General features: G+C 41.0%; 4 protein-coding genes across 4 annotated transcripts in view; 3 read left to right on the top strand and 1 right to left on the bottom strand.

The window, feature by feature from the left end:
• Window positions 1-4465, top strand: part of LOC145450646 (uncharacterized) — a 121321-nt gene extending 116856 nt beyond the window's left edge. Inside the window, exon 2 of the mRNA XM_080329157.1 lies at window positions 2586-4465. Within this exon, the coding sequence (XP_080185283.1) occupies window positions 2615-3343 (729 nt within the window). The 5' untranslated portion in view covers window positions 2586-2614 and the 3' untranslated portion in view covers window positions 3344-4465. The remainder of the gene's footprint in view (window positions 1-2585) is intronic.
• LOC145450647 (uncharacterized) lies at window positions 871-2586 on the top strand. Its single transcript, XM_080329158.1, has one exon. The coding sequence runs from the start codon at window positions 1155-1157 to the stop codon at window positions 1878-1880; it is 726 nt and encodes a 241-aa protein (XP_080185284.1). The 5' UTR covers window positions 871-1154; the 3' UTR covers window positions 1881-2586.
• Window positions 4466-4492: 27 nt separating the features above from the next.
• LOC145450645 (uncharacterized) lies at window positions 4493-7961 on the top strand. The gene is made up of 8 exons (XM_080329156.1): window positions 4493-4629; window positions 4698-4796; window positions 4854-4963; window positions 5024-5099; window positions 5164-5278; window positions 6331-6411; window positions 6471-6573; window positions 7447-7961. The coding sequence occupies exons 1-8, from the start codon at window positions 4530-4532 to the stop codon at window positions 7759-7761; spliced, it is 999 nt and encodes a 332-aa protein (XP_080185282.1). The 5' UTR covers window positions 4493-4529; the 3' UTR covers window positions 7762-7961.
• An 8-nt stretch (window positions 7962-7969) lies between these two features.
• LOC145450640 (membrane-bound transcription factor site-2 protease-like) lies at window positions 7970-11766 on the bottom strand. The gene is made up of 12 exons (XM_080329149.1): window positions 11552-11766; window positions 11330-11489; window positions 11153-11268; window positions 10977-11095; window positions 10796-10923; window positions 10608-10729; window positions 10422-10551; window positions 8876-9039; window positions 8708-8816; window positions 8475-8649; window positions 8304-8385; window positions 7970-8122 (listed from the first exon to the last, which is right to left on the bottom strand). The coding sequence occupies exons 1-12, from the start codon at window positions 11624-11626 to the stop codon at window positions 7991-7993; spliced, it is 1512 nt and encodes a 503-aa protein (XP_080185275.1). The 5' UTR covers window positions 11627-11766; the 3' UTR covers window positions 7970-7990.
• Between the last annotated feature and the right edge of the window lie 5263 nt (window positions 11767-17029).

Genomic DNA, 17029 nt, shown 5'->3' with positions numbered 1-17029 from the left:
ATTGTATATATAAGTGGTCCGGCATACTTGATAAAGCGATGCATTTTCTTGTTTACCGTCCTGATCATAATTCATATGGTACAGTTGTTCATGCGTGTGTTATCAAGTTTTTAGGTCATTTAATATTTATCAAATAGCGTATTCTACTATGACAAAGCAAGTACCGATTGATATCACTGTGACGAAACATGGCAACGTTGCCCTTTTACAAATGTGTGGTTTCGAAAACCGAGTGAACACCTCTTTCTGCAAAAAATGGAACGAAGCTCTTGACAAAATCGAAAGCTGGTCTGATGTGAAAGCTATGGTTTCTACTGGGACTGGAAAGTTTTATTCAAATGGATTGGATCGTCATTTTTTAATGACGTGTAGTAAGCAAGAGAGTGATGAATTTTTTCAGGCTTATTATGAACTGAGACTGCGTCTTCTATGTTTCCCAATGGTTACAATTGCGGCGATAAATGGACATTGCTTCGCTGGGGGTGTCATTATTGCGTTATTGCACGACTATCGCGTGATGCACGATGGAAAAGGCTGGATCTGCCTTAATGAGGTTGACATTGGTTTGAAATTTTCAAGTGTTGCCCGCACAGTTTTTAATCAGAAGCTGACTCCGCATATTATCAGGGATTCCGTTATCTTTGGAAATCGATTTACTGCAAAGCAGGCGTTAGATATTGGTATCATTGATGAAATTTCCCTTGATAGTGAAGTAATTCCCAAAGCCATTAAGATGGCGAATTGTAAAACAAGAGGCCATGCGTACGAAAGAGAAATATTAAGTAGCATGAAAAAGGATTTATATGACGATATAATAAGAGCTGCAGATAGGAAAGAAGCAGGATTAACAAAAAAGCCTACATCCAGACTATGAAGGATGATGAAGAACAACAATAAATTTTACGGCATGTTGAGAATTTTATATCATGTCATAGTAATTTCCCTGATAGTAACTAGAGCCAAGTCCTAGAGTCAAGCAGCATATATTATAGAGTGGAGAAGTTATTTGGAAAAGATCTACCATACATCCTACACTTTTGTTTGTGGCTTGGATGCTGCATATTCAATTCACAATGCATTGCTTGTCACAATGTCAACAGCCGTAACCTCCAATTTTGTTGTCTAGATATATTCATCTAATAGAGTAATTTACTATGACGAAGCAAGTACCGATTGATATCAGTGTCACAAAGCACGGGGAAGTTGCTCTCTTACAAATGTCAGGCAGTGACAACCGAATAAATACCACTTTCTGCAAAAAATGGAACGAAGCTCTTGATAAAATTGAAAGTTGGCCTGATGTGGCAGCTTTGATTTCTACTGGGACAGGAAAATTTTATTCAAATGGTCTTGATCTTGATTTCCTAAAATCGTGTAGCAGACAAGAGACGGATGAATATGCGAGGGCTTTTCAAGAATTAAGACTGCGTCTTCTATGTTTTCCTATGGTGACAATCGCAGCGATAAATGGACATTGTTTTGCTGGCGGCGCTATCATTGCATTATTGCACGACTATCGTGTGATGCACAATGGGAAAGGATGGTTCTGCCTCAATGAGGTTGATATATATATGAAGTTCAATGATTTTGTGCTAGCTATTTTTCACCAGAAGCTGACTCCACGTATAAATAGGGATTCCGCCATTTTCGGAAATCGGTTTACTGCACAGCAGGCACTCGACATTGAGATTATTGATGATATTGCCCCCAATTCTGCAGTCGTTTCTAAAGCCATTGAAATGGCCAATTTTAAAATCAAAGGTCGCCGTTACAGTAGAACTATATTAGCAGATATGAAAAAGGATTTGTATGCCGAAATAATAAGCTCTGGTGGTGTGAGATCGGGTGTGCCGAAACTAGGACTGGGATCCAAACTGTGAATGACTAAAAGGCTGGACAAAGGATATGTAATCATGTTTTCGTAAACACTGATAATTTCGACACCTAATTATCACAAGAAACTACTCACTCATTCTTATATCCCAGAGATAGGCTATTGTTCTTCCTCGAGTCTTGAGTCTGTGGCTAAGTGATGTTACATGACAAACATCTTGCATGTACGCTAGAGTAGCCACTACTGACCACATTGCTTTAATGGTATAATTTCTTCAATTGATTCATATTACAGTGTTGTCATTACTATTACCAATGCAATTTTTCATACATTATCGTAATATCTTTTTGTACTCTGGTAGTTGTGCCAGTATTTATCAACTTACGTGAAAATTTATTATAAAAAGTAATTTTCTAATATGTATTGAGCAATTTTAACAGTTATACTCGAGTTTACAAACAATGTTTAAGTACAGTATTAATTTTAATTATTATCACTGTATAAATTTCTTCACATGTAGCTAAGTTGGCAAAAATTCCTCTCATGATGTATTTTGTATTGGTATGGATCGGGGATGTTGCATTCTATGGACCTTATACATTATTTAGATGTCAATGCCTTGAAACGGAATTCTATGTCAATGTTCCATTGGTTTTCAATCAGGAAAGAATGGATGAGTTCTTGTGTTGAAATTTTCATGCTGCAATTATTCCAGTTACAAATTCTAATTTGCATTAATGTATCCATTCAGATTATAATATTGGGACTAAATAAGTTGCGATGTCGAAGCAAGTACCAATCGACATTACGGTCACTAAGCACGGCGAAGTCGCCGTGTTAAAAATGTCAGGAACCGATAATCGTATCAACATCATCTTTTGTAAAAAATGGATCGAAGCTATGGACAAAGTCGAAAGCTGGCCGGATATGAAAGCTCTGGTGTCGACCGGGTCGGGAAAATTCTACTCAAACGGGTTGGATCTTAACTTTCTAAACGCATGCAGCAGACGGGAGGCCGAAGAGTACGCGGTAGTGTTTCGTGAGATGAGAAGGCGCCTGCTATGTTTCCCCATGGTCACTATCGCTGCGGTAAATGGACACTGCTTTGCCGGAGGTCTCATTATCGCGTTGCTGCACGACTACAGAGTGATGCATAGTGGGCGTGGTTGGATGTGCTTGAATGAAGTCGAATTGGGTTTGAGATTCCCCGATTCCATGAGAGCTATTTTCAAACTGAAATTCACGCCCGCTCTCACTCGGGACGCGGCAATTTTCGGACAACGCTACACCGCCCCACAAGCGCTGGACGCCGGGCTTATCGATGACGTGGCGCCAGACGGGCAGGCTGTGTCCAAATCCATAGAAATGGCGATTGAAAAAACGAAGGGTCGCACCTATGGACGGCAAATAGTCAGCGAGATGAAGGAAGATTTGTACCGCAGCATTATTACCGCTGATGACATGTATCCAGGTGGTGCAGGAAAACAGATGTTTGAATCTAAGCTGTAATGTGTCCCGTTCGCTACTGCAATTTTGTGATGCAATCGCTGCGATTATTGAAAAGTTTCTTTCCAATACAATTGTAATTGTATTGAATTTTTAATCTTCAACAAAGATTTTTATTAGTTATTTTTCCTCTTGCATACTTTTACAATTTTACCATTTGATATCATGCTGATTGTGCTCATTTTCAGGTTTATCATAGTTAGTTTAGATTCCATTCGACATGTTCCCCTTACTTGGACTTAATTTACTGGACACCTTTTGAACACTGAAAGCTGTTGACCCCATTGTGATTCCGTAAACATGACTATTTTAGCAATACTGAATATGAATTTGTATATCTTTTCCGTGACTTCACCTTTATTCAGTCGAGGTTTGGATGTCTTGTAATGTATTTTGATGTGTGCCTGCGCTTTGCTGGATATAGTTGTTGAGAGCTCTTATCAATATCAGTTATTGCCATCATTGCTAGCATATCAATACCTGAAATTATGCTCTCCTGTTATTACGGTATGGATCCTGCTGTGCAACATCTGTTGACCTCCATTATGGAATTAGAATGTTCATCTCTCAATGTTAACTAGTGGCATGCAGACCGTTTTGTAAGGAAAATTAGAATACCAATTGATCAGACATTCAGATCCTTGTCTTATCCGCAGCTTACAGACAGATGTTGCAATCATCATAAAAATGCATGTGCTGCTTTGAGCTGATATTGGTACACTGTGTTCACTTAGCGTTTAGGACAATGTTGGATAATGATGATCTGGCCTTTTGGCTTATTTTCTTGCAGTATGATGTTAGCCATTCTATATCGGCAGCACCTTGATATTTGAGGCACGGGCTGTTTGCCTAATACCAGTCTATCACGTGTGTTATTTTGGTAGCTATGATACAAGAAGTTTGATGCATTAAAATCAGTTGATGTAACATTCTGCAATTGTCATTATTATGCAATTTTCAATGCCAATATATTTTCTGAATGTGCCTTGATATAATTAGGGTACCATGAAGATCTTCTTGTAACTCTTCTATGATTAGATCTATGCCACTATCGCTGTCATATGGATATTTTATTGTTTGTTATTAATTCTTCAATATCATATCTCTGATAATATCCCATTGCAGTTTTATAATTTACATTAATTTATTCCAAATAACTCATACTGAGTTTAAACTTGTAGCCAGCAGCATGATAAGTACATCGCGCAGAAGCATTGTAGTTACTGCAATCTTGGCGTTGTGCTTATCGATGCTCATGTCTGGATATGTCACTTACCGGAATAAGCAAGGTAAGTTATAGGTGTTTTAATTGAGATATTTTGTCACGATATTGGAAAAAAATCTTCAATCTGTATAGCTTTAAGGCGGAATCGTAAATCTGCAGCTGAAACGGCCGACGAACGGTCATATCATCCGCATTTGAACATGGGAGGACGTAGTAAAACAGCACAGCAAGGTTGCTCTCTTGAAGTTGCTTGTCTATTGTGAATTATTATTTTGAGTCGTATTGTAGATCGTTCGAAGTCAAGATGGGGCGGTTGGTCTTCCACTTTATTACCGTTCTATGTTATTGCTGTGCTCTCATACGTCATGTACATCTTGTGGAAAATGATGATGAAAAGGGTAAGGCCCCTGTCAAAATGTCCCATGACCTAGCATGATTTTGTTGTTTATTATTGGCAGTACTCCAGAAATACCTCTCCAAAAGTATCGAATTGGAAAACAAAAAAAGCAAGACGCAGCGGTGGAACAAAAATAAGTAAGTACTGAGTCGGTTGAGGGATTGCTTGCAACTAATCCACATCATATTTTGCCTTGTTAAGCTGTTCACGAGGTCGAACAGATAGAGAAGAGATTGCAAGAGAGCATAGCTGCGGTTGAGCAAATATTTAAGCAAGTTAACGACACATTGACATCGGCTGCGCAAGTTTTTGATGAGTAAGTGTCTTTTATGTATATGATGACGATGCGGAATGCTATTGACCAAATTATTCAGATTTTCTTTTACTACTGAAGACCCCGGTGGCCATTATTTATGTCGAATCAAAACTCATATTCATCAATTTATTATAAAAAAGTGGATTCAAACTATAGTTTGTTCTGGTAGTCTAAAATCTGATATTCTTGTATACAGGGTTGTAATCAAGTCACAAGTCAGTTTGACGTTTATAGTTTTGACTCAAGTCGAGTCTATGGCATAGGGTTTACTGTTCAGTATCGATTTCAATTTAGGTTCACCTCACTTCTGTAAAACTCGTAATATGCTCATTTTTCTCGCTCTAAACAAGTTTATTCAAACAGATGAAAGTGTTTCTGGGCTTATTTTTCAATTATCGGTCCCGATATATGAGACTTGAATAAGTCACATAGAATGTGTAGGGTCATGTACAATTGTACAAGTTGAGTCAATACACAAATTGGCTCGAATCGAGTCAATTTCCACTTTCACGAAAATGACTCAAGTCAACGGAAAATTACGACTATAGTCGAGTCATTACAACCCTGCTTGTATATCTATTTAGTCGATATGTGTGATTGGTTCGGACCGATCGTGATTTTTGAAAATACATTGCCCTCTCATTTTCAAATCACATTGGTGGCTGCCACTCAAAATCCCAGTCAGAGCTGGTCAGTAACTAATTACTTCTAATTTCCGAGGTACGTCAAGTAGATTTTGTCTAGCTGCACTACCTCCTCAAGTGGTTATGATATTAGACTATTACTACTTAATATATTTCTACAGTACTGTATGCAAAGCTAGACCTAAAATGCATACTGGTTTACTTGTTAATCGCTACTTCTACTATAGTAGAAATACATGGGGTCACTTTTACTTCTACTTGAGTACTGACGGTGACTACTTCGACCTGCCCTGATCCCAGCCACTTGTGAGCACAATCCATTCTATTACCGGTCAAATTGGCGACCCGCACATGAGAAAGGCTGAATAAGTGAATAGGCTAACTTACAAGATGGTTGTTTTATAACAGAGAGGATAATTCTCAAGATGAATCTGATGTGGGATCGGGTCAAGATAACGTCGAAGAATTGTCTAATAAAGAAAGTATCAGGTAGCAGCAATTGCTCACGGGTAGTGCCTTGTTTGCATCCAACGCATTTGTGGTAACAGTGCAGATGTCCGGCGTGATGGAACGTCGGGAGCTGCTCGAAATCCCAGGCGCAGGAATAAGGTGTCTTCGGATACTAGGAATATCGAGAGGGATGAAGTCACGGTATAGTAACCTTCCTCTCTTGTGCACTAGGCCTACTTGTGTGCAGAGGTGGTCAAAGTGGCCAAGAAAGCTCTGCAAGTAGTAGTAGAAGTAGTGCTTTTTGAAGCAGCCCAAAACTAATTGAAGTAGAATTTGCTGGCTTTGAAAACTACTAATGTGAGGTAGCTTTGAGAAGCTGTCATAAACCCTCACAAACCATCAAATCCTGAAAATTTAGATATGTGGATGGTGCAGAGAGCTGGGTTTGTGTTGCTAGATCCCAGGAGATGGATACATTCAACAGCATAAGGACTGGACTGCATCATATAGTACAAATGATTAGCTTTGCTGTAGCACTGCGGTTCTTAACCCTGTTATCATTCTAGTGACCGTATGGCATCCTCCCTCGTTACAACACGAGTACTTACTAAGACTATGAGCGATATGGATAAGTTGTATCGGATACTACATCAACGCTTTGTGCGATGAGGCGGGCAACTGAAAATACGGTAGATCGTCAACTCCAAACGTTGACGAAGAAACTGCCATGAAATTGTGCACATGAACCATACATATATTATATTGACCGAAGACTTCCGTGGAAGTACATTAGTCGCTCTGTGTATATTTGGCAAAAATGGCCCCTGAATTTCTCTGTTGCTTAAGAACATAAAACTCCTACTTGACCAACAGTAAATTGCAAAATATTGTGAAGTAGAAGTAGTAGATAATTAGATTTACTTGAGTAAGTACTGAAAGTAGATGACTGAGTACTTCAAAAAAGTGGACCACCTCTGCTTGCGTGAGACCGTGAATGAAAAGTGACGTACAAGCACAGTCATGCAAATTGATGGCTCAAAGTGATGTATAATCAAATCAGTGTTGTTGATACAGAAACCTCAGGATGATGAGTCCAACGCACAACAGCCGGGCCAAGTCGAGTCCACCAAAAACTTTGCACCTGACGATACGACGAGGAAAGACGCAATAACGACACCCAGCTCTGACGATGACGATTTGTCACGCTGCTCCTCGCAATGCTCGAGATGCAATAGATCGACCAGCATCAGTCTATATTACTCCACGGATGACGAGTTAGATGCAATAATAGCCAAGGCGGGAGAAGATGGTCAGGAAATCGCTGGCAGTGAAAAAGAAAATGCTGGTAATGAAAAGGAAAACAAGCCAGAGCATTCTGCCAAAGCGTAGAATTGCCGTCCGCAGCCGCGATACGTATTTCTGCACGGTACACTCCGACCAACATCACCGTATTCATTTCGTGTACGACTTGAAACACCTTCCACCCCTGCTTTTGTGTAGGTCAGCACTGTGATCAACTCGCAATCATTTCTTACTGTGCTTCAATGTCTTTTTGTGGTTCTCCGCGATAACTATTCCTTCGTCCTCTCGAAACGCATTTACATAACACAATACTTTGTTATCTTATGAGCATGTGTATAAATCCAAATAATACATTCAGTCCTAATAGTAGCGTGCCGATGGAAAGAATGACGTTTGAAGTTGTCCGCTTGACACGATCGCCAAACATGGTGTAGCCTTCTAAAAATGCCTGAAGAGGATAAAAACTATTTACGAGGTCGAAAAAGAATCTATATATATAGCTAAAAAACCAAAGACTGTTATTCTATGAGCAATAACTGTCGAAATGGTCCAGGAAAAGAAGCTAGACTGCTAACTTCTGTGCTTATTTATAATTGTAACTTTGTTATGAAATCATGTCTTCAACTTACATTGAATGCCCATTGTCCGTCCAATGCGTAGCAAGGTACTATATTCAGCAATGCAAGTGCAGCTGACATTGAGAACATATACCTGGGATAGTAGAATATGTTAATTTCACTTAGTGCGACTTCAATGGTGCAATCTCATACTTGTTGTCTGCGACACAAAATTGTACTTACTGCAAGAATCTTTGTATAATTCGTGGCATTTGCACAGGAAACAGAGACATTCGCGGTATCAGTTCCGAAACTGTAACTGCTTTGAGGATATCGGTAGGATCACCAATATATAACACGTTGTGCGCTTCTGCACTGGATCGATGTACCACCAAGCGAATAAATCTCAATCCCGGTTCTAAGCAAAATACTACTTGCAAAATTTTTCAACATATTTTTGTGCACAATAATATAACCTGTGTACGCTTTGGCGCAAACGTAACCGTCTTTGTTCAAGCAATCTTCCTTTGTCATGCAATCTTTGTGTGCTGATACCATCATTCTGCCTGGAAGGCATGCGAAGCGCTTTCAAGAAATGACACGGTGTAGTTAATGATACATTGATCAGTTTCACTCTTGCATACTTCGCTCTCTCCATTCGAAATGTATTCGTAGCAGAGATGAGTGGCTGGGGCCTGCGCGTTGCAGCAATCTCGATAGGGTTTTGTGTCTGACCCTTTTGCAATTTTTGAAGTAAAAGCTGTATGTGACATCTGACCCTTTATCTTTGATAGAGGCATGCAGGAACCTGTAATTGAGTCAAGTAGCAAAACGACAGCAGGTACTTTTGGTACTTCTACTTCACAGTATGTTGTGATCTAATTACTTACTTTTAGTTATTTTCAGTTTGTCAAGCAGAAGTAGTTCAATCCCCCAATAAGAGGGATAGCCTGAGGAATTTCGGGGCTGTTTCACGGAGTACCAACCTTTAATTTTCATAAAAGTCAAATAAATCCCAGAACTTTCGTTGCGCAGTTATGCCATGACAAATATGTTTTCACGAAAGTATCGGTGCATATAATTCAGGTGGCGGGCTGCGTGGTTCCGTTCCCACCGTATTGTTGGCCATATGAAATAGTTCATCACAGTATATATCAGACATGGGGTAATCGCCATTAGTAATCGTAATCGATTACGACGATTACAGCATTTTCAAGTAATCGTAATCGCAATCGATTACATTCGAAAAAATCCCGAAGTAATCGTAATCGTAATCGACTACTTCCCATATTTAATCGATTTCTTTGTGAAATAACGATTACTTTCTATTTGTACAAGGACTGTGACATAAACTGAACACTCGTGAACAAGGAAGACCGGTTATTGAGAGCACAAACGTCTGATTTTAAATGCCACTGCTCATTATTACGTCATAGGTAGCCTATTAGCTTTGCTCGTCTTTGCGTAGGAAGTGTCCACACATAGTAAATAGATATTCGATGTACATTAGTGTGGTTGTAAGAAAACCCACCGTGCTGTATATCGGTTCATCAATACATTTCAGACGCCACTACCTCGCATCAGGATAATTAATCATAATCACCTCTCTGCCTAAGTTAGCTTTAGACCTGTTTTAGCATAACACCTTTGAAACTTTCTGGACTAAAGACATGAAATACATTTTCCGCTTTTAGAAGTAGTGTTTATATTTTTCAATTCCCAGTATCATACTTTGAGTTCTAATTAGTATCAGTTCTTTTGTCCGGAGAACATAGATGTTGAAGGATACAAGCAATTAATGCCTTAAATTTCCAGAAATAAAGCTACACAATATGGCATTTTTATGATCTAGCATATTTTTTATCAACGTTTACTAATCGCGTAAATAAGTACACCGTATCCGATACAACTTTTCTGTATTGCTCTTCTACTAAACTACGAGCCTTATAATATGGGGGAGGGCACCATATCTATATCATGACATTTAGTAGTTTTAGGTTGCTTATGGAAGAAGTACTTCTACTCATACTTGAGTAAATTTTTTCATTGCTACTTCTACTTGAGTAGCTTTCTTGACTACTTTGACCACCACTGGAATCAGGTCAATACACAAATCAACTAGTCAAGTCACGACTTTGGGTCATTATAACCCTGAATGGTCCTAATTAGTGACTTATGCATTGAACTCACCCCATTGAGAAGATATTTTGACTTTCTCTATACAGTTGAACCATTGAGAGGCATTCGAAACTTGACACGAGTCAATCTTGGCGATTCTGTCCCCGATTTGAAGTCCCGTAGTACCGGAAAGAGGTGTGTTCTGTAATGTAATTTGAGTACCAATGCGATAAAAAGGGGAACAACAAAATCTCGTACCGGAATCAGGTGTGTCACAATAACTGTGGAAGTGGAAGAATGATAAAATGGATACATAATCGTGGGAAAACCAAGTAATAAAATAGAGACGATAATGCAGATGATGAAGTTATGCCATACGCCTGAAAAAGTAGAAAATAATTCAAGATAGGGTATATTTTATGAAATTAGTGTATCGAATGCCTCACCCGCACAGTACACACGTAGTTTTGACATAGCACTTTTTTTATTCATGTCATTGGTGTTTAAGTCCACGAAAGCACCTGGATATATAAGGAATGCAAAAATTCCAAATCCATTCACCTGAACCCCTTCTCTAAAATAGATAAGTTATTGTCTCAAATGAAAATCATTTTAATAGAAGAATACCTCACGGCAGCTACTGCATGACCAAGCTCGTGTAATATTGCACTGATTAATATTGAAGGCAGCAAGTATGCCACATCTTGAAGAGGTAGATTGACACCAGGGACTACTACAGACAGGACCTGCGAATATTGCAATCAGCATGAATTAGCAAACATAGAACAGTGAAGTATACAAACTGGCTTATCAGGAACTACAGCTGATGGCTTGAAAAATATGGTGTTGATTGTGGTGTGTAGAGTAAAGATTAGCGTGACTGTTCCTCCCACCATTGCTGCACCCGCAAACAAGATTCCTATAATTTAAAAGCGTAAGGTACAGCGGCCATGGACTAAAAAACACAAGTTATACTATACCACAATTGAACCACAATTTCAACCGAGGCGACCATATCCTTGACAACTTGATAAAAAGTCTATTCCATCTTGATGTCACCCATCGAACATGGAAGTACGATATGGACAAATTATTGTTCAATATAAACGATTCCAACCGATGCCCAAAGTAAGGTGTTTTCTGTGAAAAAATATTCATGTAGAATGCCGAGGATTAAAATGCAATTTACTTGATCAACTTACCAGTAAAAAACTATGGGATAAGTGAAATAGAGACCAAAATCCCAGAACAATGGCAACAAATGTCGTTGGATACATGCTGTTTAGTGTCTGTAGGCTAGGAGTTCTCTGAAAAAGCAGTCATGTGTTTTGTTGGAAATGGGTTGCATTTCAGTAATCCTCCTTGAATTGGAAAAATATGGAAGAGCAGAATATAAGTTCAGAATGAATCTCTTCGACACAAAGGGCATGTTATATAATTTTAAACTACCGGTAGTGCCTGCTTTCATAAATGTGTCATCATAAGTGTATATGGTGTCCATAGTAAATAACCAGTTTTCTTATTTTAACATGAAGGAGCCCTGCTCCGCCTCTGTCTATACTTCAAGTCGTTTTGACATCTTCCAATCTTTCATTGTAACGCAGATGATACAGAAATGATATTGTGAAATTCCTAACAAAACTAATACTGAATAGGTTTTGGAGGTACAGAACTTCAATATACTATTCGAAAACTGATAATTAACTGAACTCCTTCATGTTAAAATAAGAAAACTGGTTATTTACTAGGGCATCCCTAAAAGACGGAGAAGCGGAGGCAGCGGAGACAGCGGAGGCAGCGGAGAACGGACCCTAAAACGCGGAAGCAACGGAGACGGCGGAGAGAGCCAAAAATGCCGATTCCTAAAAGACGGAGACAGCGGAACTAGCGGAGAGCGGAGCTTTCGGTCATTAACCTTTATAAACAGTAGACACGCGCGACATAGCGGACGGATACTGAAAGCGGAGTTCGGGACCCCGCGAAATGGACATAGCGGACGGTTATATAATATAGAAAGCGGAGATCAGGGCGTATCGGAAGATGTTTCGAAGCAATGGAGAATAACGGAGAAGTCAGCCATGCGAGTTCAAGGCCAATTTGGCGACTGATTGCCCGTCGATGAGATGAAATAGAGGGCGGTTATATAATACAAGGAAAGCAGAGTTCGGGGCGTATCGGAAGATGTTTCGAAGCAGTGGAGAATAACGGAGAAGTCAGCCATGCAAGTTCAAGGCCAATTTGGCGACTGATTGCCCGTCGATGAGATGACATAGCGGACGGTTATATAATACAAGGAAAGCGGAGTTCGGGGCGTATCGGAAGATATTTCGAAGCAATGGAGAATAACGGAGAAGTCAGCCATGCGAGTTCAAGGCCAATTTGGCGACTGATTGCCCGTCGATGAGATGAAATAGAGGGCGGTTATATAATACAAGGAAAGCAGAGTTCGGGGCGTATCGGAAGATGTTTCGAAGCAGTGGAGAATAACGGAGAAGTCAGCCATGCAAGTTCAAGGCCAATTTGGCGACTGATTGCCCGTCGATGAGATGACATAGCGGGCGGTTATATAATACAAGGAAAGCGGAGTTCGGGGCGTATCGGAAGATGTTTCGAAGCAGTGGAGAATAACGGAGAAGTCAGCCATGCAAGTTCAAGGCCAATTTGGCGACTGATTGCCCGTCGATGAGATGACATAGCGGGCGGTTATATAATACAAAGAAAGCGGAGTTCGGGGCGTATCGGAAGATGTTTCGAAACAGTGGAGAATTACTGAGAAGTCAGCCATGCGAGTTCAAGGCCAATTTGGCGACTGATTGCCCGTCGATGAGATGACATAGCGGGCAGTTATATAATACAAGGAAAGCGGAGTTCGGGGCGTATCGGAAGATGTTTCGAAGCAGTGGAGAATAACGGAGAAGTCAGCCATGCGAGTTCAAGGCCAATTTGGCGACTGATTGCCCGTCGATGAGATGACATAGCGGGCGGTTATATAATACAAGGAAAGCGGAGTTCGGGGCGTATCGGAAGATGTTTCGAAGCAGTGGAGAATAACGGAGAAGTCAGCCATGCAAGTTCAAGGCCAATTTGGCGACTGATTGCCCGTCGATGAGATGACATAGCGGACGGATACTGAAAGCGGAGTTCGGGGCCCCGCGAAATAGACATAGCGGACGGTTATATAATATAGAATGCGGAGATCAGGGCGTATCGGAAGATGTTTCGAAGCAGTGGAGAATAATGGAGACGTCAGCGATGCAAGTTCAATGCCAATTTGGCGACTGATGTCCGTCGATGAGATGACATAGCAGACGGATACTGAAAGCGGAGTTCGGGGCCCCGCGAAATAGACATAGCGGCTCCGCTATCGGAAGATGTTTCGAAGCAGTGGAGAATAACGAAGAAGTCAGCCATGCGAGTTCAGGGCCAATTTGGCGACTGATTGCCCGTCGATGAGATGACATAGCGGACGGATACTGAAAGCGGAGTTCGGGGCCCCGCGAAATAGACATAGCGGACGGTTATATAATATAGAATGCGGAGATCAGGGTGCATCGGAAGATGTTTCGAAGCAGTGGAGAATAACGGAGAAGTCAGCCATGCGCGTTCAAGGCCAATTTGGCGACTGATTGCCCGTCGATGAGATGACATAGCGGGCGGTTATATAATACAAGGAAAGCGGAGATCGGGACGTATCGGAAGATGTTTCGAAGCAGTGGAGAACAACGGAGAAGTCAGCGATGCAAGTTCAATGCCAATTTAGCGACTGATTGTCCGTCGATGAGATGACATAGCGGACGGATACTGAAAGCGGAGTTCGGGGCCCCGCGAAATAGACATAGCGGACGGTTATATAATATAGAATGCGGAGATCAGGGCGTATCGGAAGATGTTTCGAAGCAGTGGAGAATAACGGAGAAGTCAGCCATGAGCGTTCAAGGCCAATTTGGCGACTGATTGCCCGTCGATGAGATGACATAGCGGGCGGTTATATAATACAAGGAAAGCGGAGTTCGGGGCGTATCGGAAGATGTTTCGAAGCAGTGGAGAATAACGGAGAAATCAGCCATGCAAGTTCAAGGCCAATTGGGCGACTGATTGCCCGTCGATGAGATGACATAGCGGGCGGTTATATAATACAAGGAAAGCGGACTCCGGGGCGTATCGGAAGATGTTTCGAAGCAGCGGAGAATAACGAAGAAGTCAGCCATGCGAGTTCAGGGCCAATTTGGCGACTGATTGCCCGTCGATGAGATGACATAGCGGACGGATCAGTGGCGGCTCGTGACAATATCGGGTGGTGGGGCAAGGGCTGTGAGCGACTTTTATCAACATGACGTCACAATGGCGTTTTCCAACGTAAAAAAGTAACTTTAATATGATGGTCACATGAATTTCCCGACAACAGTGATTTTAACGTAGGTGCCGCGAGAGGTTTGCCGGTGAGCCGTGACTTGAAGTGTGGTAACAAATGTTTTATTCATTTTTTTTAATCAAAGGATTATTTTACATAATGTACGTGAACTAAGAATCGTCCCTATGCCACGAATCAATTATCAGGTCATCCTTAGTAGCATGCGTTATGATTTCATGGTAGAGTTAGAGATTACGCAAATCGATAAGTGTTTCGTACACGATCCTGGTGTGTTACGACCACTGAGCTGGTGGTTACGAGTTACGAACAGGTGATAGGCAACCAAAGCGGAGGTACCCGGCGTACGATTGGATCAATGGACTGGACAATTTGTAGACCTTTAATTTTCGCTCTAAAGGCAACTGCGTAAACTAGCCTACGTACGGAGCAAAGATTCAATACGATTCATGTTCGCACTTGACTTGACCAGACTAATTCCAATGACTAGAACTCGAGAGATTGCGTAAGCCTAACTGCAGAGGTCAACGACTTCGGACACATACGCAATTGTTATCTCATAGATTGGGCCTGTCATATTGAATCCAGAACATCAATTTGAATGGTCTTTGATGAACTAAGGACAGCAGCCTCGGAACTTCGGTCTCGGAACAACATAATACATTTTGGCCTTGAAACTGGAGATTGTGACGCAACACATACGGCTTACTGTCTATAAGTCTGCTGCGAAATAGCCGTTGGAAAATATATTAATCAATAAATACATGAATGAAAGCCGTAAACTTAGCATACTGTTACATGAAATCATCGAGAAGTAGCATTCGCAATCTCATAACCCATTCCGGCATGGTACACTGTCAAAATCAATACAAACAGACGAACACCGAACTTTGAGTAAAATAAATCGAGGAATAGGCTGATCGAATGATCAGCTGTTAGCCGACATCGAAAATGAAATAGCTATCGCATTTGACAGGGGATTGTAAGCAAATGGTTTGAAGGCCACAATTTCACAGTGAAATGCACATTGGCGAACATAAAATTATGTGAATATTTGAATGCAAACCGAGAAACTTAGTTAGCTGTTTCATGCGATCATCGAGATATACCATTGGAAATATCATCACCGATCTCGTTATGGAACGCAGACTAGATTAGCACAGACAGACACCGGCTTTTGCGTGAGATCCGCAATGATGTGGGTAGGCTAAGTATCAGATCAGCGCGCATCTCTACCATACTCGACCTCGAAAACGAAATAACTGCCTCAATCATTGAGCGTCAACTTTAAGACTTGGCACCGCGTTCGATACTAAAATCAAGACATACCGTGCAAAAGCTCATGACAGATCTAGGTATGGAACATCGTTAAAATCAATAGAGACCAATAACGGCTTTTGCGTAAATCTGTTAGCGATAAATGAAGAGTCAGCTCTCACTCGACTTTGGAAACGAAATTACCACCCATATAGTTCAGTGACAAACTTAAAACTTGTTACAGCGGTCGATACTAACATTAAGACTTACTGTGCCAAATGTCATGACCGATCTCGGTATGGAACGTCAAAATCAATGGAGACCAATGCCGGCTTTTGAGTAAAATCTGTTTGCTGTACAATGTACAATTGTACATGATAGATCAGCACACACTGAACTTCGGAAACGAAATTACTACCCTTATCTTTAAGTAGCAAGCCTGAAACTTGGAGCAGTGCTAAATACTACCTTCGCGACATATCATACCAAGTTTCAAGAATTATCATGGTGCGAAACACCGTCAAAATCGACATATACCAGCAAAGGTCGACTCAACGCATATCATGGTAACCGAGTTCAGATATAGATACGATTGTTACATCACACCTTCAGGGCGACAGGCATAGTTGCCCCACTTGCTCGGCCATTTTACGAATAAGAGAGAGTAAATCACCGTTTCTTTATTGTGCGCGGCTTTGAGAGAATAGATAGTGAAAGCTTGTTATGAGCGCTACCGGGGCAAGCCCCGGCTAGGCATTCACAAAGCGAGAACACAGAAGAGAATTCGATTTTCGCAGAGACTTCGCTATGTATGGGCATTTGTTAGCGAAAGCACAAGAATAATGCGGGTTTCGCTGTGATCTCGGTATATACTGATTGCTGTGCGTCTATAAATGGTTAAATTGTTATTGAACAGAATTTTAGGTGGGGCAATGCCCCAGTTGCCCTATAGGACGAGCCGCCACTGGGACGGATACTGAAAGCGGAGTTCGGGGCCCCGCGAAATAGACATAGCGGACGGTTATATAATATAGAATGCGGAGATCAGGGCGTA

Source organism: Botryllus schlosseri, chromosome 11 (assembly GCF_051294905.1).
Source record: "Botryllus schlosseri isolate E-star chromosome 11, Bs_hap1, whole genome shotgun sequence".
Classification (NCBI taxonomy): Eukaryota; Metazoa; Chordata; class Ascidiacea; order Stolidobranchia; family Styelidae; genus Botryllus; species Botryllus schlosseri.
The sequence above is the reverse complement of the archived record's forward strand: the minus strand, read 5'-3'. Positions and strand labels throughout refer to the sequence as shown.